The 27,759-nt window shown below is 44.1% G+C and overlaps 1 protein-coding gene across 1 annotated transcript; it reads left to right on the top strand.

The window, feature by feature from the left end:
* LEMD1 (LEM domain containing 1) lies at window positions 1-27,759 on the top strand. The gene is made up of 5 exons (XM_005690438.2): window positions 1-82; window positions 658-780; window positions 3,536-3,606; window positions 3,857-3,963; window positions 27,561-27,759. Exons 1-5 carry the CDS (start codon window positions 1-3, stop codon window positions 27,757-27,759), a joined length of 582 nt encoding a protein of 193 aa, XP_005690495.1.

Genomic DNA, 27,759 nt, shown 5'->3' with positions numbered 1-27,759 from the left:
ATGGTGGAGGTGACGTGTCTGAGTGATGCCGAGCTACAGAATAAACTCAACACACTGGGATTTCCACCTGGCCCAATACTGCGTACGTATGCGGCGATTATTAGACGCTACGCGGTGATTACTTGTGAGCTAACTCCAAAGGCTGAAAATCATTTGTAGTGGAAGGAACATATGCCATAAAAAACATTAAAATAGAAACAGGAAAAAAGTTTAAAACCCAGAAAACCACATGGAAGGAAGAGACCGTAAGTAACCCAGTTCTTATTCACAGGTTAGTGAAGAGAAAGTATTGGTATTTTACAACCGCGAGAAGCTAGTTACTCTTGATTATATCACCCTGGGCTCTTTTTACGTTTCTAGAATGGGCACCGTGTCAACTGTTTATGTCCTTGTCCGTATTTCCCGTAAAAAGGATGTACTGCTTTGTCAGTCTTGTTCTCCAATGTCCACGACACCTAACTGTGGCCAGTGCACAGAAGCCCACCATAAGTGTTGGTGGGAGGCGAGGAGTGAGTCCAGTAGGTATGGGGTCCATCTCACTGTAAGAGCCACAATTTCCCAATAATGTAAGAATAAAAATCTAGGTTGTGTAATATTTTGAATCCAGTGAGATCACATACACAGAGTGACTTAACTGTTCCCCACATTCTTTCTCAGCTTCCACCAGAAAAGTGTATGAAAAGAAGCTAATGCAATTGTTGGTCTCAACTCCGCGTGCACCACCCAAGAAGAATCGACCCGGAAAACTGAGCAGAGCTCGGGACAACGATGGCAGTGAAGGTACCATCAGAAGCTGACCTGTAGGTAGCAGCTGCGCACTCATTCACGCCTTGCACGCTATGATTTGTGCAGCCTTAAATGACATGCCAGGTGACCTGTGAAATACCCCTGTGGCCTGTTTACACACAGAGCCAAAAAATAGGCCCCTGGGCTGCAAAAGGAATCTATTAACTCCACATCTACAGTCATGCCAGTGACTCAGCGGGTGGACTGTTGGAGAAAGGACTGGTCAATTTGCACATTCTGTTGCTAATCAGAGCCAACTCTGTATTTGATTTCTAAAACCAGAAGTTCCGACAGGTAATTTCTTAGTCTCCTTTCAGGTCTCAACCTCTGCTTAGCCTTAAGCAATAAATCTGACAATTATTTTCTTCAGACTAAATGATGACACGTCCATTCAGACGCATGAACCAGCCCTCCTGTGCCTCCTGCCTTCCTGACTTCGTGGGGGTGGACCACAGCTGGTCTCTTCCAGGCCCCAGGATGCATAGGGAGGGGGGAACTCTGGGATCCGTGGTTTTTCTTTTCAGGGACCCCTGCCCCATGTGTACAGTTCTCCTGCAGGAGTGTCTAGTTTAGGCTCTGAGCAGGTGGGCTTTAAGATTCCCACAATGCATTCTGAGGCTTTTTTCGTTGAATAGACATTTATTAGGAGTCCTATGGGAACCACAGGAAAATAAAAGGAACTATCATTCATTGAAGGCCATCAATGCATTTCTGGCCTAATATACATTATCACATTTAACCTTCACAATACTTAGGTGACGTTCAGAGAGGCCCAGTAACTGGCTTAACGTATAGCTAGGAAGCGGCCCCAGAAAATCAGCTCCCAATAGAATGTGCCATGAAGAACAAGGCCCACCTGTCTCCATCATCACTACGCGTCCAGGTCCTGGAACAATGCTGTGCATACAATGGGAATTCACTCTACACTTTTCTCGTAATTTCCATTATGAGGATGAGCATATGACACATTTATCCATGTCTGACCTACGAAAAATGGCAATTTCATACAGTTCAAAGTAAGAACTCGGGAAACAATGTAAATGCCTGGGGCCCCCGAAGAATCCCCTGGAATACCTAGTGTTGGTGGTGGCGCAGACCCTGAGGCTTTCCCTGAGCCCGGCATGACCTCGTGGAAGTGGCAGCAGAGTTTGGGGACAGACCTCACTGGCCCCTGAGCAGAGCAGTTAGCATGGGGGTCCCTCAGGACAAACGGCCACTGCAGAGTTTTTCTGGAGGCGGGATGTGTTCAGAGTCTTGATCCAGATCTGGGGCTACCTCGGTACCCTGCCAGAGACAGGAGCTGAAGGGACCTGACCAGCCTTCTGATGAAATGCAGTGTCAGCCTAGAAGATTCCAGAGAGGAAGGCTTGTACGCTCACTGCTCGTGACTGCCCAGGACTGCAGGTCAGAGCTACACAGCCAAGCTGCTGTGTTCTCAAGCCAAGCCATCCCGGTTCTCAGCAGGCAGTTTCTCCCCAGAGGTGCATTCATGAGAGGTCTAGGAGGGAGCTGGACCTGCGCTTTGCGAGCTCTGCTATTGCTTTACCGTCCGCCCAGCACTAGCCGACTGCAGGCAATCAGGTCAGAGTGGAAGCTCTGCTTCAGTCCTACCCTCGTAATGCAAGAGGCAATGGCCGGTGGGTAGTACAAGCACAAAACCTGCCTCTCAAGGTCAGGTCTGAATTAGACGCTTGAATCCGCCCATTGGAGGAGCTTCATAGACCCTGGTGCCGTTAGAAAGCAGGGTTGTCATGGAATTCACGAGGTCTTGTGGGCATTCGGCCTTGCGCGTTTCGCAGAGGCACGCAGCCCTGGGGTGGGGTTGTGGTGGAGGGGGCAGGGCAGCACCAGACCTGAGGCTGAGCATTAGGTCGTCCGAACAATGAGCGGGTTCGGTTTTTCTTGTTCTCACTCACTGTGCTGGCATTCGGTGGATCTAACCTCTTCAGGGGCCTCCCTGGTGGCTCAGAGGCTAAAGCGTCTGCCTGCAGTGCGGGAGACCTGGGTTTGATCCCTGGATGGGGAAGATCCTCTGGAGAAGGAAGAGGCAACCCACTCCAGTGCTCTTGCCTGGAAAACCCCATGGACGGAGGAGCCTGATAGGCTCCAGTCCATGGAGTCGCGAAGACAAGACTGAGCTTTCAGTTTTCACAACCTCTTCAAACGTCCCAAATATTTTTGACTCGGAGGACTCATGTAAAATCCTCTGCAAGAAAACCTCTGCTGCATGTCCAACAGCACACAGCTGCTCCAAGTTGATCAAAACAGTTCTCTGCCAACTGAAGCCGAGAGTTAACAACTACCTTTTCTGCTCATGGCGGTTCCCCTGATTTTAAAGCCTTTTTAGCACAGACCGGGCCTTCCCTCCCCTGGGTGCTCCTTTGAATACAGGACAAATTCTGCCCTGTCTTGACGATCAGAGATGCATGAGGCTTACAGCCGCTTTGAAGGGGCAACGATGAGACCGAAAACACGCCCAGGCGAGCAGCCAGCTCCGGCTCTGCAGCGTGTTTCTCTCAGAGGCACACAAAGATGACCGCAGCCTCCCAGGGAGGAGCCCGCAGCGTGCTTGTGTGTTCCACAAAGGCCAGTGCAGAATCTGCCCTCAGAAGGCGAAATGAATTTTCTTCCCCTCACAAGAATCTCTTGCCCTGTGATTGAGAGGATTCACTCCTGTGATTGGTGTATATTCCCTTTGCTAGCTGGTATGTTCTCATGGCTGATTTTCCTTTTGTTTCCCATGATCCAGAGTTTAATGCCACTATCATTTTGAAAAGAAATATCACACCCTCATCAGAAAAAAGCAAGGGACCCAAAAATGTATGTACAATTCTAATGCGTGAATACTTTTACACATATATTAAATACGGGAAATAGCACTTTTCATGTGTATTAGTGGAGGAAATAGCTAGTCCGCTACACTCAGTTATAATGGTAAAATCCTAGTGTTTTAAAAAGCCCCTGTTAATGCAGGTTTCTGTTTTATGAAACTATTTCCGCATCCCAGTGCAGGGCCCAGAGTGACAGTGTCTCCCGCCCCTCCCTGAATAGCCACCCTCGCCCCCTCCAGCTGTCGTCCCCGGTCTCTCCTCTCGCCCGCAGTCACACGTACACCCACAGTGAGCGTGGGGTGAGTGTGAGTTCCCGTGCCCTTCTCTCTGTCTCCCGGACGCCAAGGTCTGCCCTCCACCCTCATCACCGCTGAGACAAGCAGCCGGTTGGTGGGAGTCGCAAGTTTGGGCAAGCCCTGCTGGTTTAGCAGCCCTGCCTTTCCACTTGCTGGTTATGCGACTAGGCCTCCCCGAGTGCAGCTGGATCGCTGTGCCGGGGACACAGAGCGACTGCGAAGGGGAAAGCTCTTAGCCTTGGACCGGGAGCACCGTTAGCCCACGTAATGAACTCCGGGCCATCAACTCTAGAGGCGCTTTCTCAGCCTTCTGACCACTGTCCCTCCTTGCTGAGACACTTGTTTCCTTAGATTTTGGCAGCTCTTGGGTCTGCCCTCTTCCTGTTCTGAGCTGGGTCTTTGTCTGTTGGCCCCTATGGGCGCTGGTGCCCGAGTCTGTCTTCAGCCGCTTCCGTCTCACTCCGTGTCTTTTCCCTCTCTGTCTCTTCCCCTCGGGCCTCTCTCTGGGGTGTCTCTGCATGGCCTGCACAGAGAACCCTCTCCTAGGCTTGGGTCTGCATATCCAACTGCCTGCTGTCCTGGAGAGCTCCTCCCTTCTCCTTCTCCTCCCCGTCCTTCCTTCCCCATTTCTCACATTCACCCAACAAATGCTTGTAATCATGGACATTTCACAGATTATATAGATGTGTTTATACTCCCCACTTGGGTTATATCCCAGCAGCTCATTCTCACTCACCCCAAACTCCATCTGTGGCCTCTGCTCATTCTGATGGCTTCACTGCCTTCCTACTGTCCCAGCTCAAAACCTCTGAGTTATTGTGGGATGTCCACAGTCCTCACTTCCTACACATACATCATTGCCAAGTCCCGTGGATTAGAATTCTGAGTTAGAATTAGAATTTTGTTTTGTTTTTAATTATCCCTCCTTATCTCTCCACTGCTGCTACGTTGGTTTGCATTCATCTACTTTTTAAAAAAAATTGAACAATTGCAAAATCTTCCTAACTGGCCTCTTCCTCCAACTTTACCCAAGTCGGGTTCAAACCTACCAGCAGAGATTAAGTCATATTACTAATTTGCCTGGAGGCTGTAGAACAAGATGCACGCTTATTCTACACCATGAGGAGACACCAGTGTCTCCAGGAACTTTATCTCCCTCATCATCAGCTGCTGCTGCTGCTAAGTCGCTTCAGCCGTATCCGACTGTGTGACCCCAGAGACGGCAGCCCACCAGGTTCCCCTGTCCCTGGGATTCTCCAGGCAAGAACACTGGAGTAGGTTGCCATTTCCTTCTCCAATGCATGAAAGGGAAAAGTGAAAGCGAAGTCGCTTAGTCGTGTTCGACTCCTAGCGACCCCATGGACTGCAGCCCACCAGGCTCCTCCATCTGTGGGATTTTCATCAGACTCAACCGTGATTACTTGTTTCTGCACCTCGCACACTTTCTTTCCACAGGCCTTGGCCTCAGCTGTTCTTTTTGCGTGAAATTCCTTTCATTTTCCCTCCTGCTCCCCGTTTTCCTTCCTGTTAAAATCCTGCGATGACTTAAGGCGCATCTCAAAGGCCAATGCAACGCTTGGCAGGGGCCTTGTGTCCCCTTCAGTGGCTGCCACAGGCTGTTGCACATAGTAGGAGCACAAAGCTCACCTCATCAAATCTACCAGATAGTTCTGTTGGCAAATGGGTGAGCTTACCAGTGTGATCTAGTTTGTAGACTACTTGCTGAGTTTAAATACCGAGTGAAAAGAGCCCCCACGTAAACATTCCTGCGGTACACTGTAGCTTTAGCTTCCCACTGAAACATAATTCACATTTGATGAAGGACTTCTGATATCTTACAAATTTTCTAAATGGATTTTTAAATTTTTCTAAATGGCTCATTAAAGGAATCCTTTCCATTCAGTAAACCTCATTTCCACAGAAAAAGCCTTTTGTATAGTTCCTGCAAAGACATTTACAGAAATAATAGCAGCCTGAGCATTTAAGATGCATCAGGTGGGACCAATGTCCTTCATGCTTTGCTTTACGGAAACCTGAAATAAAACACGTCAATATTGTGAATTAGCAATAGAATTTAATAGAAAGTTTGTGATGGCATAAGATGTTTTGATCTGAAGGATTTATATAAGCCATTTTGATTCTCGGAAGGGCCCCAAGACATCTTTTCAACTGTAAGTCTGAAAGTAAATGTAAATAAGCACTTAAATTTCCATGTAAAATGTGGTAGAAAGTGTGTTTATTGAGACACTTGTCGAACACCATAGACTTTAATTACTTAAAAGCAGTGGTCTGTACCGAATAGTCCTCTAAGTACCTGCAAAGGTAGTGTTTACATTTCTCTGAAACACCAGTGAGCACATGGTTCCCTCTTATTTCAGTAGATTTCTAGGGGAATACAAACCACTTTGAGATTTGGATTGTGTCCATTTCTGGACACTTTTTAATACTATACGTGTGTGTGTTTTATCAAGTCACATATATGGCCCATTTGATTTGATGATTAAGACTACCAACAAAGCCAGGTGAACATTTTTTATTGAGTTTTTTCCATCAGATAGACTCTAGACACAGTTTGTGCTTCCACGGATGGAGGAAGGAGTTAGGCCAATATGCATAACTCAGGCTCTAAGTCCCCTTCTCCCAAAGAGAGAAAAATAGTGTTCAGGTGGAAGTAGGGAGGCAACACAATCTACAGCACTGAGGTTGCATAAAGTGGGGCTTGAGTAGGGTGACCATATAATTTATTATCCCTAACAGGATGCTTTTGAGAATGAAACCAGAAGGGATGCTGAAATAGCAGGAGTAAAAACAGAGCTATTCTGGCAAAACAGGGCATATGGTCACCCTGGGTTTGGGAGTGGTTCCAAAGGGTGACATGTTTGTGCAGGCACATGTCTAGGGGGGCGGGGAGCTGCCGTGTGCAACACCCAGAGGGCAGCTGGCCCTGGAAGGTGTGTGCTCCTGGTCCCATCTGGGTGTCTCCTTATCCTCTCCCCAACAGAGCGTGCTCTTTTCGGCCAGAAACCCCGTTCATTCTGCTCTCCCAGCCTAGAATGCCGCCTTCTCATCTTGCTGCCTCTCCTATACTACATTCCACCAGGAGTTTCTCCTCATGTGCTCTGGGGGTCTGGTTCTAGGAATCTGCCTTTTCAATCAACCCCTACTTCTACCCTCTGCCCAGGAGTGCTCCAGGCTGTCAACTTTTGAGGGTGAAAAACTGTATCTGAGTTCTCTGTTTAGTTCAACGCCAGGCATGTGTGGGTTGGGGCAGTTAAGCAGTCCCTGCTGCTGACCTGCAGGGAAGCTTCGCCTGCGCTGACAATAATGATCTGGCTCTCTGGCCTCCTCGTCTGTGCCGTCTCCTAGACACACCTTACTGCAGTCTCTCGAGACAGTGCTTGGGTCAGAGCAAAGTAATGACCGTCCAGGGGGTCGTGACCACAGAGCTTCCACTGGGTCTCAGAGTGTGAGTTAGTGACTACTTATAGTTCTTAACTGTATATAGGGCATATACAGTTATGCACCCTGTATATAGGGTATTGTGCTAGACCTTCTTTAGGAAGAAAACAGGTGCAAAAGGAGCCATAGTTTCTGTCTTGCAGAAATTTAAGTAGAGCTCCAGAAACAAAGAACATGTATATAAAAAATATGGACTCTACTGCCTGGGTTCGTATCCCAGTTCTGCCACTAACTTGGACAAGACACTTGCCCTCTCTGTGTCTTCATTTTCTCACTCATAAATATGGATGATAATAATCTCAACTTCATATAATTTTGTAAGGATTAAGTTGGAGTGGGTAAAATAGAGAAGTGATAGAGTATAATGGGTTATATAAGTACAAATAAAAATATTCTTATCATTAATATTATATAAAAAGCATGATATTTAATTATCTGTGATACAAAGCAATATGCTGCTGCTGCTGCTGCTAAGTCACTTCAGTCGTGTCTGACTCTGTGCAACCCCATAGACGGCAGCCCACCAGGCTCCCCTGTCCCTGGGATTCTCCAGGCAAGAACACTGGAGTGGGTTGCCATTTCCTTCTCCAATGCATGAAAGTGAAAAGTGAAAGTGAAGTCGCTCAGTCGTGTCCGACTCCTAGCGACCCCATGGACTGCAGCCCACCAGGCCCCTCCGTCCATGGGATTTTCCAGGCAAGTGTACTGGAGTGGGGTGCCATTGCCTTCTCCAACAAAGCAACATACTTAGTGAAAAATAATATAATGGAAACGGAATCTTCAGTATTGAACTCCCAAGTGCCACAGAATGTGATTCACAGTTGCCTACAGGTGACGCTAGTGGTAAAGAACCCACCTGCCAGTGCAGGAGACTCAGGAGCCATGGGTTGGATCCCTGGGTCTCCAGACCCTCCCCTGGGTGTGGAGAAGAACAAGGCAACCCACTCCAGTATTCTTGCCCGGAGAATCCCATGGAGAGAGGAGCCTGGCAGGCTCGTCAGTCCATAGGGTCGCAAAGAGAGGGCATGACTGAAGCAACTTATCACATCACACACAAATGTATTTATATAGTTAAACATACAGATATAATTAAAGATTGCTCTCCGTGAGTGGTGTGTGTTGAATGAGGCAGATCAAACTTAAAAAAAAAATGTTATATGTGCTCTCTCAAGTATATAGGATTCCTTCTTCTCAATCGTAGATTTAAATCTATCCCCTGCCTCTTTAAACATTTTTTGAATAATTTATTTTGAGATAAGTTCAAACCTGGGGAAAGTTGCAAGAATAGTATTGAGTTAGCCAAAAAAGTTCTTTTGGATTTTTCCATTACATCTTACAGAAAGACCCAAAAGAACTTTCTGACCAACTCAATAGAATTCCCATATCCCAGAAAATCCAATGGTTACCTTTCACCACGTTAAAAAAATTGAACTATAGTTAATTTACAATGTTGGTTGGCTTTAGTGATTTAGTTTTTGTATATATACATATATATTCCTTCTCCTTGTAGGTTATTAAAAAATACTGAGTATAGCTCCCTACGCTATACAGTAGGTCCTTATTGTGTGTGTGTGTGAGCACATGTGCACATGCACGCACATGTGTGTGTCCCACCATCATGTCTTTCTGAACCACTAAGAGCAAACAGCAGTCATACAGCCCCTCAGTTCTCCAGCACGTATTCTGCCTGCCCCTGAGAGATTCTTTCCCACATAACCACTGTGTAACATGGAAATGCACATTAATTCAGTGCTACCATCCAGTGTTCAGACCCCATTCAGACCTCACCAACTGTTCTGATTATGTCTCTTGGTTTCTGGCCCAAGGCCAATCCAGGAACACGTGTTGCCTGCAGTTGCCAAGCCTCTGCAGCTTCCTTCAATCTGAACCAGCAGTGCCTCAGTCTTTCCCTGTCAAGTGTCCTGGACTGTTTTCAGGAGGATAGGCCTTTCATTTTGCAGGGTGATTCTTCTCTGGACTTCATTCAGGCCATGTATCCAGGCAGGAATTCCTCAGAATGGTGTTCTCTTGTTCTTCTGTCCCACTCCTGGTAAATGCTAGCCTTAATCACCTGGAAAAGTCGGTGTCTGTCAGGCCCCTCCACATTTCTCTCTTTGGAATTGAGCAGAGTTTTGAGGGAAAATATTCTGAAATGATACCTCATCAAACCCAGTAGTCATTAGCCCAGTACTCAGAAATGACTGCCTAATTCAACTTCCATCATCAGGATGGCCCATTGAAAGTTTCTATTTCGATTATTTCTTCTACGTTTATTAGTTGGTATTTTGCTATAAGGAAGACTTTCCCTTCACCCTCATTTATTTGTTGGTTGGTTGGTTTGGTTTCCCTGGTGGTTCAGACGGTAAAGAATCTGCCTGCTGTTGCAGGAAACCTGGGTTCAACCCCTGGGTTGGGAAGGTCCCTTGGAGAAAGAAATGGCAACCCACTCCAGTATTCTTGTTTGGGAAATCCAGTGGACAGAGGAGCCCAGTGGGCTACAGCCCGTGGGGTTGCAAAGGGTCAGACATGACTTGGTGTCTAAATAACAACAAGGGGTGACCAGTATCCCACATGCAGTGCAGTGAGAGCAATACAAAACAAAACAAAGAGAAAAAGACAGGTGCTCATCATTCCCTGAGCATTTCCTTAATTTCTGAAACATAACAAGATGTTTCAGACCCATCTTGTGCTTCTTCTGCCCCAGGAATGCTGGCTCCTTTTACTGCAGAATGATATTCAGAAACCAAGATCTTCAGCGAGCTTGCTGTTATTGGGGAATCATTGCCTCTAGGCCCTCTCAGTGGACAGAGGTAGAAAATGTTTGTTTCTGTGTACATATAGACTTATGCGTCTACCACTATTTTGATATCTCTCTATGTATACATTTTAAAAGTGTGAGTCCATTATTGGCTTTCAATTACAATCCAGCATTGCAGTGTTCTTTCCAGCCTTTCCCCTGTCACTTCTCTGACAGGGAAAAACCTGCCTTCCATTATCCTCTGTGTATTTACATTTTTGTTCAATTTTTTAATGCTCTCAGCATAAGCAATTTCTCAATCATAATAGCCAGCTCCTTGTCTGCACAGCCCCCATCACTGCTTCCTTGACCCCTGGACATGCCAACACCTCCATGTGGCCCTCCCCTTGCTGTCTTTCTGTCCTGGGACAGAGGACACACAAAGCCTCCAAGCTGTTCTCTCCCCTTCGGTTCCTGTTCGTCACCCATCAGGTACCCCCAGAGTCCCCCCCCTTACACACATGGAGCCCCCTGCTCCATGTCCTTGACCTTCAGGCAGGCTGGTACTCTGAGTCTGTGTCCCCACTCCCCACCTTCAGTGCAGAACACGCTGACAATCCGGGGAAGGAAAAGGAAAAGAGAGAACGCTTCATGTCTTTTCCATTTCTGATTCTGAGATCAGCTTCAATGTCTTCGTGCCAGGACTTTCCCAGGATTTTTTGCTGTCTGTGTCTCAGTTGCTGTTATTGCTGATAATATGCCTTGTAGGCCTGTAATCATCACGTACAGAGCCTACCCCCAAGCGCTGCAAACAGAAGAGCCTGTGTACTGAGGGAATATGCTGCTCTTAAGACTGCCAGTAACCGTGCGGTTTGAGCTGCATGTAAAGATTTTAGGAGACCACAGTTTCTTAATTAATTGAGAAACATCCTTATTCCCAATAATAGTCGTATATTCAGTTGAGTCAAAGTGAAGAGTAAATTGCGTATTCTATAACTATTTAATAAGCCCCTTGTTCTTACCTATGACGTGTGCTAATGGGAGCTAAATGTCATCTTTAGAAGGAATGTAATTTAACCTTGTTCTTCTAAAAATACTGACCTCCCAGTAGATATGCTTAATAATCAATGTGCCTTTATCTTATTTTTTTTTTTTGCCTTTATCTTATTGGTTACATGCTGGTTCTTTCTATGTAGTAAAAACCCAGTTTTTTAAATACAAGAGCAGCAGGAAGAGATAGTGAAACCAAACTCCGATTATAGTAATTCTAAGCTGATAATAAAAGTAGACGTTTATTTTCATAAAACGGAATTATGAGCAGTGGTGGTCTTTTTCTAAAGGAAAAATATGTATTTGTTTAGGATGTACATCTTTCCATTCCCTTTCATCTAAGGATATAACCACACCGACTTTAACTAATTTATAATTTGCCTAATGAGTTTAGATATATGTATCCATTTGGGGGATAGGAATTGCTCTCACGAGGACCCCTGAGTTATTTTAACTTCTTGGGACTTGTTAGGGCTTTGTGAGCACCAGAGTCTCTTGAATCTAGGCATGATTTACTAGAGATAATGATTGATTATGGAATTTCCTATCTGAAAGGCTTCTTGGAGGAGGCTGTATGATTCATCTTATAGATGAAGTAACAAGCAGAGAGGGGATATGACTTGCCCAAACCACACAGAGTTAGAAGAAAAGTTGGAATAGAATTCCAGCCTCCCAATTTCCATTCTATTGCCCTTTCCAGTATATCAAGCTTTCAAAGGGGCGGAAAATCAGCCAGGTACCTGAGCAGTGAAACAGCTCCCCCCAGTGTCTCTTTTGTTTGTATCGCAGAAGTTCACCCTTGGAAGCAAAGGCTTTCTTTGTAAAGAGAGGCACTTCTCATCCATCCGTCCATTCTCATTAAACTATGCTACAGAAATCGGGAGAGTTAAAATGGGCTGACGTACATGCATATGGGTACCCGGAACTTTCCCAAGTGGACAAAAAAATTCAAACCTGAAAAACTTTTTTTGACATTTTATTATAACATATCTTATGCATCTAAAAAGGTATAGAGAATCACATGAGTAGTTAGAGACCCACTCCAGAGATTTAAAAAAAAAAAAAATCACTTCTAATTCAGTTGAAGACCCCAGTGTATCCCTCCCTGACTGTATCCCCTTCCTGCCTTTTCCCACGGTGGCCCCTAACCTGAATTTTCTACCTTTCATTCTTTTCCTTTTCTTTACAGTATCCACAATCATGATTTTGGATTTTATTTAGGTTATATCACAATGTAAGTATTCTCCTGTGGTGGTGGTGATTTAATCCCTGAGTCGCGTGCAACTCTTTGTGAGCCCATGGGCTGTAGCCCACCCGGCTCCTGTCCCTGAGATCTCCTAGGCAAGAATACTTGAGTGGGTTGCCATTTCCTTCTGCAGAGGATATTCCTGACACAGGGGTTGAAAGCGTGTCTCCTTCCTTGCAGGTGGATTCTTTACCATTGAACCACCGGGGAAGCCCAAGTCTTCTGCGACTTTCCTTTATCCTTCCGTATTCTGTTGTGAGCTTCTCTCAGTACCTGCTGCTCTAGTTCATTTTTCCTCCTATACAGACATTATGAAAACATATCTATCCATTCTGTATTTATTGGACTTTTCAGATCATGTCCAAGTTGTTCTAATACAATCAGTGCTGCCACAAACACATGGGCACGTGACCCATTGTGCACACGCACAAGAAATTTTTTCTGATTGAATGAGTATACCGAGAAGTGGACTGCTCCGCTTCTCGATTAGTGGAATCCAAGGATATATCTCTCTTCAACTTAAGAGAATATGCTAAGTTGTTCTATAAAGTAGCTGCAACATTTTATGCTCCTACCAGCGGTATATCAAGAGCTCCATTGTTCTAAATCTTCTCCAAAGTGTAGTATGGACAGATTTAATTTTTGTCAATGTAGTGGGCGGAAGATGGTATTTCATTATGACTGTAATTTGTATTTTTCTTATTGCAGGCTGAGCATCTTTACACATGTGTACTGGTCGTTTGTGTTTTCTCATCTGTGAAATGCCTGTTCATGGCTCTTGCCCATTTTTTCCTATTAGATTGTTTACCTTCTTCTTGCTGATTTGTAAGAAATCTTTATATATTTTAGATACTAACCCTTTGTCAGTCATTAAGTGTAGAATGTATCTTCTAAAGTACTTTGAGATTTTTCTCTCTTTTTGTGAGACAAGTATTTTTGCAGTAGTCTTAGGTTCACAGCAAAGTTGAGAGGAAGATAGAGATTTCCCATGTAACTCCTGCCCCTTGACATGCATGGCCTCTCCCATTGGGGAGGGACATTCCTCATCAGTAGGTTTGTCTTCTTACTCTTTTCTTGGTGTCTTTTTAAGAAATGATTTCAAACTTAACAGAAAGTTTCCAACAAAGAGTTCCTGTTTGTTGGAGTTCCAGTTTGTTGGTGAGTTCCTTCACCTAGAAATACCACGTCTCAATGTTTTACCACATTCGTTTTATAACTTTCTCTTCAGTTCAGTTCAGTTCAGTCACTCATTGGTGTCCGACTCTTTGCAACCCCATGAACCACAGAACACCGGGCCTCCCTGTCCATCACCAACTCCCAGAGTTCACCCAAACCCATGTCCATTGAGTCGGTGTTGCCATCCAACCATCTCATCCTCTGTCGTCCCCTTCTCCTGCCTTCAATCTTTCCCAGCATCAGGGTCTTTTCAGATGACTCAGCTCTTTACATCAGGTAGCCAAAATACTGGAGTTTCAGCTTTAGCATCAGTCCTTCCAATGAACACCCAGGGCTGATTTCCTTTAGGATGGACTGGTAGGATCTCCTTGCAGTCCAAGGGACTCTCAAGAGTCTTCTCCAACACCACAGTTCAAAAGCATCAATTCTTCTGCACTCAGCTTTCTTTATAGTCCAACTCTCACATCCATACATGACCACAGGAAAAACCATAGCCTTGACTAGACAGACCTTTGTTGGCAAAGTAATGTCTCTGCTTTTCAATATGCTATCTAGGTTGGTCATAACTTTCCTTCCAAGGAGTAAGCGTCTTTTAATTTCATGGCTGCAATCACCATCTGCAGTGATTTTGAAGCCCCCCCCCCCAAATAAAGTCAGCCACTGTTTCCACTGTTTCCCCATCTATTTGCCATGAAGTGATGGGACCAGATGCCATGATCTTAGTTTTCTGAATGTTGAGCTTTAAGCCAACTTTTTCACTCTCCACTTTCACTTTCATCAAGAGGCTCTTTAGTTCTTCTTCACTTTCTGCCATCAAGGTGGTGTCATCTGCATATCTGAGGTTATTGATATTTCTCCTGGCAATCTTGATTCCAGCTTGTGCTTCTTCCAGCCCAGCATTTCTCATGATGTACTCTGCATAGAAGTTAAATAAGCAGGGTGACAATATACAGCCTTGACGTACTCATTTTCCTATTTGGAACCAGTCTGTTGTTCCATGTCCAATTCTAACTGTTGCTTCCTGACCTGCATATAGGTTTCTCAAGAGGCAGCTCAGGTGGTCTGGTATTCCCATGTCTTTCAGAATTTTCCACAGTCTATTGTGATCCACACAGTCAAAGGCTTTGGCATAGTCAATAAAGCAGAAATAGATGTTCTTCTGGAACTCTCTTGCTTTTTCCATGATCCAGCGGATGTTGGCAATTTGATCTCTGGTTCCTCTGCCTTTTCTAAAATCAGCTTGAACATCTGGAAGTTCACAATTCCTGTGCTGCTGAAGCCTGGCTTGGAGAATTTTGAGCATTACTTTACTAGCATGTGAGATGAGTGTAATTGTGCGGTAGTTTGAGCATTCTTTGGCATTGCCTTTCTTTGGGATTGGAATGAAAACTGACCTTTTCCAGTCCTGTGGCCACTGCTGAGTTTTCCAAATTTGCTGACATATTGAGTGCAGCACTTTCACAGCATCATCTTTTAAGATTTGAAAGAGCTCCACTGGAATTCCATCACCTCCACTAGCTTTGTTCGTATATTACTGTTTCTCAAACAAAACTGTAGGCATTATGACATTACTCCCTCCCCAAAACTTTATTTCGTATTTTCTTAGACTAAAGATATAAAGGCAGGAGTCCCCAACCACCTGTTAGCATCCAGGCTGCACAGTAAAAGCTGAGTGGTGGGCAGCTGCATTTACAGCCTCTCCCCATTGCTCTCCCATCACCCCTTGACGGGACCGTCTAGTTGCCGGAAAAAATAGGGCTCCGACTGATTCTGCATTATGGCGAGCTGTCTAATTATCCATTATGTATCACAATGTGACGATAATAATAGAAATAAAGTGCACAATAAATATAATGCTCTTGACTCATCCTAAAACCACTTCCCTCCCTCCCCAGTCTTCTACAAAAGTGGTCCCTGGTGCCAAGAAGCCTGGGGACCCTGCATAGAGACATTCACAGCACAATGACAGGAGTCAGACATTTTCAAAAATTGAGGTTACAGTCACATGATGCAAAATTCACTGTTTTAAAGTGAACAGTGGCATGTAGAACGTTCATAATGCTGTGAAACCACTACCTCTATTTAATTTCAAAACATTTTCACCACCCCAAAATAAAACTCAGTACCCAGTGCCCAGTTATTCCCCACCCCACTCCTAACAACGCTTTATATGCTTTCTGTTTCAATGGATTTACTTCCGGATCTTTCGTATGAATGGGGCCATTTATTATGTGATGCTTTGTGACTGGCTTCTTTCACTTGGCGTAAGGTTTCCAAGGCTCATCCACCATACAGATACAGCATCTTCCATGACTGAATAATGGTCCACTGTATGTGAGTGAAGTGAAAGTCGCTCAGTCGTGTCCGACTCTTTGCACCTGCATGGACTATACAGTCCATGGAATTCTCCAGGCCAGAATACTGGAGTGGGTAGCTGCTGTTCCCTTCTCCAGGGGATCTTCCCTTCCCAGGGATCGAACCCAGGTCTCCCGCTTTGCAGGTGGATTCTTTACCAACTGAGCTAGCAGGGAAGCCCACTGGATGGATATACCACAATTTTTTTATTCACTCATTCATTCATTGAAGGACATTTGGATATTGCTACCTGGAATATTCACATACAAATAGTTGAGTTCCTGTTTTCAGTTCTTTTGGGTACATACCTCGGAGTGAAATTGCTAGGACCTGTGGTAATGGCTGCAGCATTTCCCCACTACCTATGTATGAGAGTTGTAATTTCTCATATCCCTGTCAACTCTCCTTATTCCACCCCAAGTATTTTAATAGCCATCTGGTAGGTGTAGTATCTCATTGCGGTTTTGATTTGCATTTTTCCTTAATGATTAGTGATGCTAAACCATCTTTTCAAGTGTCTATTTCTCTTTTGTGTATCTTCTTCGGAGAAATGTCTGTTCAAGCCATTTTAACCAGGTAGTTTGTTGGTTGTTTTTTTTTTTTTTTTTTTTGTTATAAGACTTTATGTATTCTGAATACTAGGCTGTTTTCAGATATATGATTTGCCAATATTTTTTCCCCATTCTGTAGGTTGCCTTTTCACTTTCTTTATGATACCCTTCAACATCACAAAAGTTTTCAGAAACTTGATTATGACATATCTTGGCATAGCTTTCTTTAGGTTTCTTCTGTTTGGAATTCATTCAGCTTCTTAAATCTGTAGATTAGTTGCTGTTGTTCAGTCGCTAAGTAGTGTTTCAACTCTTTGCAACCCTACGGACTGCAGCATGCCAGGCTTCCCCATCCTTCACCATCTCCCAGAGTTTACTCAAATTCATGTCCATTGAGTCGGTAATGCTTTCTGACCGTCTCTTCCTCTGCCACCCTCTTCTCCTTCTGCCTTCAATCTTTCCCAGCATCAGGGTCTTTTCTAATGAGTCAGCTCTTCACATCAGGTGGCCAAAGTATTGGAGCTTCAGCTTCAGCATCAGTCCTTCCAGTGAATATTCAGGGTTGATTTCCTTTAGGATGGACTGGTTTGATTTCCTTACTGTCCAAGGGACTCTCAAGAGTCTTCTCCAACACCACAATTCAAAAGCATCAGTTCTTCGGTGCTCAGCCTTCTTTATGGTCCAACTCTTGCATCCACTCATGACAACTGGAAAAACCACAGCTTCGACTGTACGGACCTTTGTCAGCAAAATGATGCCTTTGCTTTTTAATGAGCTGTCTACATTTCTCATAGCTTTCCTTCCAGGGAGCAACAGTCTTAATTTCATGGCTGCAGTCAATGTCCATGGTGGTTTCGGAGCTCAAGACTGTAAAATCTGTCACTGTTTCCACTTTTTCCCCTTCTATTTGCCATGAAGTGATGGGACCAGATGGCATGATCTGTTTTTTGAATATTGAGTTTTATCCAGCTTTTTCACCTTCTTCTTTCACCCTCATCAAAGGCTCTTTAGTTTCTCTTCACTTTCTGCCATTAGAGTGGTATCATCTGCATATCTGAGGTTGTTGATGTTTCTCCCACCAGTCTTGATCCCAGCGTATGATTCATCCAGTCTGGCGTTTAGCATGATGTACTTTGCATACAACTTAAATAAACAGGTTGACAATATACAGCCTTGTCATACTCCTTTCCCAATTTTGAACTAGTCAGTTTTTTCATGTCCGGTTTTAACCATTGCTTCTTGACCCTCATACAGGTTTCTCAGGAAATAAGAAAGGTGGTCTGATATTCCCGTCTCTTTAAGAATTTTCCAGTTTGTTGTGATCCATACAGTCAAAGGCTTTTGCTTAATCAATGAAGCAGAAATAGATGTTTTTCTAGAATTCCCTTGCTTTCTATATGATCTAGTGAATGCTGGCAATTTGATCTCTGGTTCCTTTGTCTTTTCCAAGCCCAGCTTGTACATCTGAAAATTCTTGGTTCACATACTGCTGAAGCTTAGCTTGAAATATTTTGAGCATAACCTTACTAGCGTGTGAAATGAATGCAATTGTCCAGTAGTTTGAACATTCTTTTGCACTGCCCTTCTTTGAAATTGAAATGAAAACTGACTTTTCTAGTCCTGTAGGTTAGTGCCTTTTGTCAAATTTGGGACTCTGTCAGTCATTATTGCTCCAAATACCTTTTTTAGCCTGACTTCATCTTCCTCTGCTTTCAGTTCAGTTCAGTCGCTCAGTCATGTCCAACTCTTTGCGACCCCATGAATTGCAGCACACCAGGCCTCCCTGTCCATCACCAACACCCAGAGTTCACTCAGACTCATGTCCATCGAGTTCGTGATGCCATCCAGCCATCTCATCCTCTGTCGTCCCCTTCTCCTCCTGCCCACAATCCCTCCCAGTATCAGAGTCTTTTCCAATGAGTCAACTCTTCACATGAGGTGGCCAAAGTACTGGAGTTTCAGCTTTAGCATCATACCTTCCAAAGAAATCTCAGGGCCGATCTCCTTCAGAATGGACTGGTTGGATCTCCTTGCAGTCCAAGGGACTCTCAAGAGTCTTCTCCAACACCACAGTTCAAAAGCATCAATTCTTCAGCGCTCAGCCTTCTTCACAGTCCAACTCTCACATCCGTACATGACCACAGGAAAAACCATAGCCTTGACTAGACGGACCTCTGCTTTAGGGACTCTAATTACATACATGTTAGACATTATAATCCATTAAGACTCTGAGACATTTTTAAAATTCTGTTTTCTCTGTATTGTTGGTTTTAGATGATATATACTTCTATCTCCAAGGACATCGATTCTTCCCTCTGTTTTCTTCGTTCTGCTGTCAAGCCCATCTAAATAAATTTTTTTATTTTGGTTGTTGAATTTTTTCAATTCTAAAATTTACACTTGATTTTTCTGTATATACTGTACCATTTCTGTAGAGAATTAAAAGTTTTTCATTTGCTTCGAACATGTCTCATTGTTCCTTGAAGCGCTTTGTGAAAGTTACTCCAAAATCCTGGTCAGATGATTTTAGTATTTGTGTCAACTTGGTGCTGGCCTCTGTTAGTTTTTTCTCACCTGAGTTATGAGGCTCCGGATGCTATTTAAGTCTTCTATTTTAGTGGGCTTGCTCGTGTACTGGTGGGAAAGAGGAGGGCCAACTCTTTGCCGTCTGGTGCGGGTAGAAGCCCAGGGTCCCGCTGGGGCTCCGCTGCTGCCCTGGTGGGTGTATACACTTCACTATTGCTGGGCTGCGGGGAGTGAGGCCCTTCGTGGCCTACACTGACATACCCAGCTGGCGCGGGGGCTTCTGACACATGGAAGCGGAAGTCCAAGCTTCCATGCGCCTTTGTGTGGAGAGTGGAGTATGCCGCTTGGTGGAGCAGGGCTGTTACTGTCAAAAGTCTTCTGTCTTACTAGACTGCTTCTTTTCCTTTTCTTTGTCCTTTGGCTTTTGAGCGAGCTTTTTGGGGTCTGATCGCAGGTTATGGCTTCTCTAGCACCCAGTCCAGGATTTACAAACTGAGAAGAAAACTCAGAGCACTCATCACATGTCTTCCTCGGGTTCCAAGGTCCCTAGCCCATCTGCTTCTCTGCACCTCTCAGAGTCTTTTTATGCTTGCTTTATTTATAACGTCCTGGAGAAGGAAATGGCAACCCACTCCAGTGTTCTTGCCTGGAGAATCCCATGGACAGAGGAGCCTGGCGAGCTACAGTCCATGGGGTCGCAGAGTCAGACACGACTGAGCGACTGAACACAAATGTGACATCCAGGGTTTGGGCTACGCTTAACTAAGAGGTGGGAGGAGCACCTCTATCTTGCCTCATCCTCAGTGCCATTTGGAGCAGTCTGTCCTTTCCCTTCTTATCCGCAATGCTAACTCTCATCATGCATCAATTTCTAAATTGATGTGTTTTAAAATGTACACAGGATTTGTCTTAATCGAGTATGCTAAGGTGACAGACGTGGAGACAACTGCCTTTGAAAGAAGAGTTTATTGCCTACAGTCCCCAAGGGGAATGGGCACATCATGCCGTGCTCGGCCACATGGGGAAGCACGTGGCAGGAGGCGGGAGTGAAAGCAAGCATGGTCTCATGCCCTGAGTGTGATGTTTGCAGGAAGGAGTGGGTCAGGCAAGGTAAGCATTTTAGGATTAGCTAGATTGAATAACTTCAGTGGGCTCTGGGCTATAGTATAGGGTGATCCCCAGTGGTCCAATATTGGAATGGGGCTGATTCACAGCAGGAGAAAAATTAGCTTGGTGTGTGAGAGGTGGTTAGGGATTGGTGGGTTTGGACTGGTTGGTTTGCATATGAAACGGCATGCTTTACAGTCTCTCCTGGATTAGCAAGGCCCCAAGATGTCAAAGCACCATAAAATACAGGAAATAAACATCTATGATTAATATAACAGAGTCTTTATTCTGATCAATTCGCTGGCCTGTGCTGAGAGCAGAATGTCTTAACTCCCTTAGCGTATCTTCCCTACCTTGTTGTTTTTAAACGGTGTCTTTACTTGTCCCTTTGTTCTTCTATATAAATTTTAGAATAAGTTTATCAAGTTCCATGAAAAATGTAGACTGGAATTTTGATTGAAATTGTATTGACTTAATAAATTAATTTAGACAAAGCTGGATCTTCACTTCCTGTTCGTGTTCTTTACATTTATTGAAATTTTCTTTGATGTCCTTCAGTAAGGTTGTATTATTTTCTCAGGGAAGTTCAGGCTCATCTTTTGTTAGTCATTCAGTCGTGCTGTGCTTAGTCATTCAGTCGTGTCCGACTCTTTGCAATTAATATTGGGAATAGCATCTTTTTTTTTTTTTTTTTTTTTTTTTTTTAAATTTTTTATTTATTTATTTGGCTGCTCTGGGTCTTAGTTGTAGCATGTGGGATCTAGCTCCCTGACCAGGGATTGAACCTGGGCCCCCTGCACTGGGAGCTCAGAGTCTTAGCCACTGGACCACCAGGGAATTCCCGGGAATAGCATCTTTTAAAAATTGTGTTTTAAATGGTTAGTCGCTTGTAGATAGAAATGCAGTTGACTTTGGTATATTGATTTTCTAACAATGAACTCTTTGCAATCATAATCATTTTTCTGTAAATCTCTTTAATTCGTTTTGATTACCTTTAATTTCTTTTTGTTTTACGGTGCTGCCTAAGACCTCTTTATTACAATATTAAGTCAGAGGGATAATAGTAAGAATTCTTACTTGATTCTGATCAAAAGAAAATGTTTATGACGTTTTCCTTTTGAGTATGATTTTGGTGTCGGTGTTGGAAGAAACCTTTTAACAAGTTAAGGAAATTCCCATTCTATTCCTGGTTTGCTGAGAATTGTTTTAAAAATCGAGAATGCGAATGATCACAAGGTTTTTAACCTTTCTTTTGTTAATGTGATGCAGGTTATTAAATTAATTCAAAATCATTACTCAGGTTAGAAGAACACAATGTTTTAGATGAGAGCTTTATTAAATCAAAGTTGAGGTAAAAACAATAAAGTAAGAGTCTGAGATTATTGTAAAATCTTTTATTAACTTAATCATTTTAGTCAATAAAGGGATTGGGGCTAACTCAATTTTAAAGAGTTCTAAATCAAAAGGTTTTTCTGCCTCTAAGCAGGGTCGCAAACTGCCAGTCTGCCAAGTCATTGGTAAAAAGTCTGGTTCTACATAAAGGCCTTTTCCAAAAAATTGCTTTAGTGAGTTAGTGAATCACTAATTGCATTAGTGACTAGGAGAGAATTTCGTCCCCACCCCCAGGAGCTGCCTCTAGACTCCCCAGAGTCCAACAGTTAGAAGTCATGGGAGGATAAGAGGAAAAAAGGGTGGGAAATCCAGCGTGCGGCACCCCTTTGATTGCCTAAAACTGTGGGTGTCAGCCTATGACATTTCTGGCTAGGTTTGGGTCTGCATTGTAAAATACACTTCTTGTGGAAATGCAAACAAACTTGCATTTCTTTATGGGCAAGCATGAATGGCTTCAGTCAAGGTAGATTATTTTCAAAAGCGAATACATTTTTGGATGAGTAATGATTTAATGAGGATACAAGATGATTACTGTTCTTTCTGGCTCTGGATAATAGCCCAGTGTTTTATAGTTAGCCATAACAGAGTATGACGTAATATCTCATACACAATCCACTTTCACATTCAATATGATATCTATATATATATATACACACACGTACACACACATATATATAAGTAGCATCACCGACTCGATGGCATCACCAACTCGATGGACATGAGTTTGAGAAAGTTGGTGGTGGACAGGGAGGCCTGGCGTGCTGCAGTCCATGGGATTGGAGAGAGTCAGACACGACTGAGCAACTAAACTGAACTGATAGATAAGTAGGCCAGAATTAGCACAAAATAGTCTACCTGGAAAAAGCTTATTAAAAAGCCAATTTATCTGAAATATTTAAGAAGAGATCTGATGGTTACAAGTGTTACTGCCTCAGGAAATTAGTTGATGATTGGACAATTTATCAATTAGTGATATCAGTTTTCAGAAATACGTTTTGATGTGTTTGTAATAATGAATTTCCCCAACAGAATGATTCCAAGACTAAAGACCAGAAAACAGAGGCATTGAAGCCTGAATATCTGAGTTTAAATTACAGCTATTCCTTTCACTAACTGCGTAATTTGGGGTAAATAATTTAGCCTGTAAGTCTCTATTTCTTCACCTATGAAATGGTGACGATTAGCTCTTAGAGTTGTTAGAAAAATTAAACGAACCGAGGCACGTTCAATGCCCAAGATATTAAACATTCAAGCACAGTATTTCTAATTCCCTTCCAGAGCAGCACCATCAGTATGCAGTACAGCATGGTGTGAGGAGGAGGGACCCTGGGGCTACTTCGCCTGGGTTGGCCGCTGGCTCCACCATCTCGCCAGCTGTGTGACCATGGGCATACTACTTAAACCATACGTACTTTAGTTTTCTCATCTGCAAAATGGGCATTATAAAAGCACCTTCCTCATAGGGTGGTAGGATTAAATGAGTTTATTTCTGTGAAATGCTTAGAATGGGGACTAGCACACGGGAAATGCTATGTAAGCGTTAGCTGGTATTGTAGTGAGATACTCATGGTTTATTGCACTGGTATATCTCAGAACTACGACATTATATCTACAGTTGATCAGTAATATGTGGATGAGGGTACTTTTCTGATTTCGGTGCTAGGGGTGTACAGAAGAGGGTGGGGCAGCAGAGGAGGTCACGCATTCCCTCAATATCAGCGGCAAATGCTCTGCAAAAGCAGCTGCCTCTGCAGAATCCAGCTCCGGGCATAGGGAGAAAGGAGCAGAGATATTCCACTTCCCCATGGGTGCCATTTACCCTCACTAAGCCATGGCTTTAATGAGCACCAATATTTTTTAGTTCCATTGTAAATGGTGTTTACAGTGAAAATCATATTACAGCAACATTAAAGGAATTGTTCAAAGATAAAAAATAAATCAACTACAAACATGCAAAACCTGATTTAACGTTTTCAATTTCCCTCCAGTTTCTGTTTATCTGCACATGCAGTATGTATTTACACAGCTGTCGTCAATGAGCACATAGCATTTTGTACTTTACTGTGTTTAACATTAGCTGATAACTCTTTCCCTGTTATACAGTCTTTATTATTATTACTGATGGCTGCAGAGTCATGTTGATAAGCATAATTACTCTTTTTTTGAAAATCAAAACGTTCACCTTTTACATACTGTAGGAGAACTCTAGGAATACAAGTAAGGGCAAGACATTATAGAAGAAAAGGAAACCAAAGACCTACACCTCCTATGGCAAGAGGAGAGATAGGAGGGGAATATGTGACTGCCTGAGAACTGCGAAATCCTATAATTTGATTTTGCAACAGATTTCTACCCTAATGCTTTACTTAACATATCTATTTTTAAATGTAAGAGAATTAAAAAGAAATTGCATGTGATGGGCACACAGAGGTTCATTATACGATTGTCTACTTTTGTCTACGTTTGAAGCTTCTGTAATTAGAAAAGGTTTAAAGTAAAGAATGTGCTCATAAAAGGGTTTCCAACCCCCTGGGAAACAGTTTGCGTGTCTCTCGGTGAGCAGGCCCCCGCAGCCCGCACATGTGGGAGTTTTCAAAGTCCTTCTCCCTCCAGAGCCTTGCTTTCTTCCTCCAGGAAATTGATATAGTGCAGGTACGTAACTCTTTCTGCAGTGATGTCCTCGCTGGGAACAGTGCTCCCTCAGGCGTGGAACTCTTGCGCCAAGCACAGCTCCTACCCTCTGCAGAGACCCTGCCCGGATACCGCTAAACCACCGCTGAGAACATCTTGTTTAAGAAGGTGGGGTTAGAGTGGGTAGGGCAGAATGGTGGAGCCACAACTGCCTCACCGTTGGTGGTCTCTGCCGGGAGTGGGTGACCCCCGGTAGACTGTCGTAGAGCAGGCCAGGCCCTCCCCACCCCACACTGGGCTGAGGCCATCACGCCTGCTGACACAGCACTGCCTGAAGGTGGCTGTCCAGTCACTAAGCTGTGTGTTCTGTTGGGTGTCCTGATGACACACTTGCTGAGACCAGGGCTCTCCTGCCTCCTGCTCATTCTGACTCACACGAGTGCCCAGTGCCTCCCTCTCCTGCCCGCCCCCCATCACCCTCGAGTCAGTCCATCTCACTCCCACTCTCAGAACGCCTCCTTTGGACTTCCCTTCTGGATCTTGTTGTTTGCTCTGTGCAGGTGCGGGTGAGTCCTCCCCTGTCTGAGGCAAGTCCCATCCTGCTCTTGGCACCTGACCCCCTGACCCTCAGCCAACAGCCTCCTGAGGCCTCTAGCGGCACGGCAGCTATCAGAGGCTCCTGTTGTGTTCAGGGGTGCTGGGCTCCTGGGAGGGGGACAAATATCCACCCCCGGTGGAAGATAATATGGCTTGATTAAAGAGAAATAGAAAATCAAGCCATCCTGCTGTACACTTTAAATCTATACAGCGATGTATGTCAATTATTTCAATAAAACTGGGCGGGGGTGGGTGGGCGGGGAGAGAAATAGAAGACAGCTCTGTGAGATCCAACAGATGGTCTGACTAGGGAGAAGGAAGTCAGTGCAGAATACACACAAAATCCCCACCCTCAGTGATCAGCTGTTTAGGACAAGGATGGTGTGATGGTCCCTTTGAAAATCCTCACTGCCAGCATGGGGACTGGTACTCAGCAGAACAGTAGAAAGTTTGTTGAACAAATAAATAAGACTTCAGGTCAATAAAGTCAGGTATAGAATACGTATATGAGGGTCCAAGAAATATAGACCAGATGAGCGATCTGAGTGGATAAGAGCAGTGGAGAACACTTCTTGTAGGAGGGAAAAGAGGAGTCTGGTGTAGAGTTCCACTGATAATACTGAGTGACCTGAGACAACTTAGCCTTTCTGTGCCTCAAACATACGCTCTCTAACATGGAGCAATGGGTGTCTACAAAGGAGGGCAGGGTGGTCGAGGCGGCTCAGTGCATTCATGAGAAATAGAACTTGATAAACGGCGGTCAGCGACACCACCTGACACACATCTTCACCTTCCTGGGCCTCACCCCCTGGACACTGCAGACATTTGAGGATGATGAGGCCTGAATCTGAAGTATGAATGGACAGTCACGGAAAACCAGACATATGAGGAGAAACGACAGCATGAAATTAATAAGCTATCATTCTCGCAATCATTATGACTAATGTTTGTTGAATGCTTACCACGTGCCAGAGCTTTTCATCACTTCATACAGTTTAAATCATTTAATCTTTACGACTCTATTTCACAGAGAGGGGACAAAGGCCTAAAGGGCCTTTTGACCTTATCAGAAATATACCAGTATGAAAGAAATTTGGGGGAAAAGGAAAAAACAGAAATGCTATGATTATCTCTCCTACCCCTCTTACAGAACATTTTCACTTTCCTAAATTATTTTCTAATCCATGTTCATTGCCAACTGGTCTTTTAAAATAACTTTATTCTTTGTATAAAAATGATGCGGGCTCATTAAAAAAAGTTTCAAGCAATACAGAAATACAAATAAGAGAGAAAAGAAAGAGCTGGCATTTACGAACACCATGCTTCTGTCATCACCGGACCCTCGTCACCAGCACGTCTGCTGTTCGTGCTGAGTCACTGCAGAAACATATTACACTACAGAGCTTGGATGTTTTTACTAACTGTTGAGTAAAGGAAGGTTAACTTAAAGTTTGTGTTACGAGGTACCAAACTACCCAATGGGCTTCCCAGGTGGCACAGGGGTAAAGAATCCACCTGGCAATGCAGGAGATGCAAGAAGCGTGGACTCAATCCCTGGGTCAGGAAGATCCCTTGGGGCAGGAAATGGCAACCTGCTCCAGCGTTCTTGCCTGGAAAATTTCATGGACAGAGGAGCCTGGCGCGGGCTACAGTCCATGGGGTCGCAAAGAGTCAGACACGACTGAGTGGCTGAGCACACACACGCACACGCACAGACAAACTACCTGATACACCAAAAACTTATCAGTTCTCAGATTACACGACTTTTCCTAGAAAAAAAATTCTTTGTATAAAATATTGGAAACTATGAATTTTTGATATTTTTTTCTGTTCATTAGAGATGCAAGACTTCCACCAGTAAACCAAGAGCCGCAGAAGTCTGCTCGGATTCTAACCGTACTAAGGGAAGAAGGTAATGCTTTTCTTAACATGTGAGAAGATATGTATGTACATAAGATATGAGTCTTATGCAACTCCTGGGGAAAAAACTCATTATTCAGATTTTGTGAAGGGTTTGAGTCTGAAAGGAATGTGTTGAGAAAGGAGAAAGATTGGTGATCTCTCACAATTTCGAAGTCTAAGGAGCCTTACAGACTCTGCACTTCACTACTCGTATTTAGAGAGAAGGAAATGGGCCGGAGAAGCTGAGGAGGATAGCATAAATCATAGAACCAGAACCCAAGTCATTTAGAAACATTGGTAGTCATTCAGAAACCTTTATTCCTATTGGTGGGGAAGGGAAAAGAAAAGGAAAAAAAAAAGAGCAAGGAGTTGAAATAAGATCTCAAAACAGGATGTTTTATGGGTAAAAACAGTAAAGCCTTCTGGTATGCTTCCTAACTTCTGAATAAATTTAGGCTGATTGCCAGGATTTGACTAGCAAATCAGAAATTCCCCTCTTTCCTTTGGCAATGTAACATAAGCAGATTTCAAAAGTAGTTCCCATCTCCTCCCTGAAAAATCAGTGCTTATACCTGTGGAGGAAAGGGAGAAGGCCAATGTAAAGATGTCCCCTCAGCGAGTGCCCATCCCCAGTGGGCACCGGGGCACTGTAAGGCCCTGAGCCTGGCGGTGCACCACCATTGGAAGCTGCCACACACAGGGTGATAAACACACGTTCCGTGGGATTTCAGAGACCTCATACCTTGGTGATATCCTGTTACTATTCCTCTTTGAAATTAGTTTAGGTTTTAAATGAGCAGAGGGTTGCTTCCTGAAGTCTCACCATGGCTGCTCCCTTGGGCCTGAAGCCCCGCACATTTTAAGGGGTCCTCGAGTAGCAGTTGTACACAACCCTAAAGGCCACTACTGTTTTCACAGACGTGCTGCAAGAGTATCAGACATCAGATGCAAAGCACTAAGGAGCCTCAGAGAGAAAGCCTGCTGCAGAGTGAACAGGGGAGCTGGAGACAGGAGCCTGGAAGCGTTTCCAACGCGCCTGATACTCGCTGTGCTTGGCATCTTCATTATCGTGATATTTGTCTACATAACTATGGAAAACAAGTCACTCTTTGGCTAA

This window comes from Capra hircus, chromosome 16 (assembly GCF_001704415.2).
Source record: "Capra hircus breed San Clemente chromosome 16, ASM170441v1, whole genome shotgun sequence".
Lineage (NCBI taxonomy): Eukaryota > Metazoa > Chordata > Mammalia > Artiodactyla > Bovidae > Capra > Capra hircus.
Note: the sequence above shows the minus strand (reverse complement) of the source record. Positions and strands in the feature narration are given on the sequence as shown.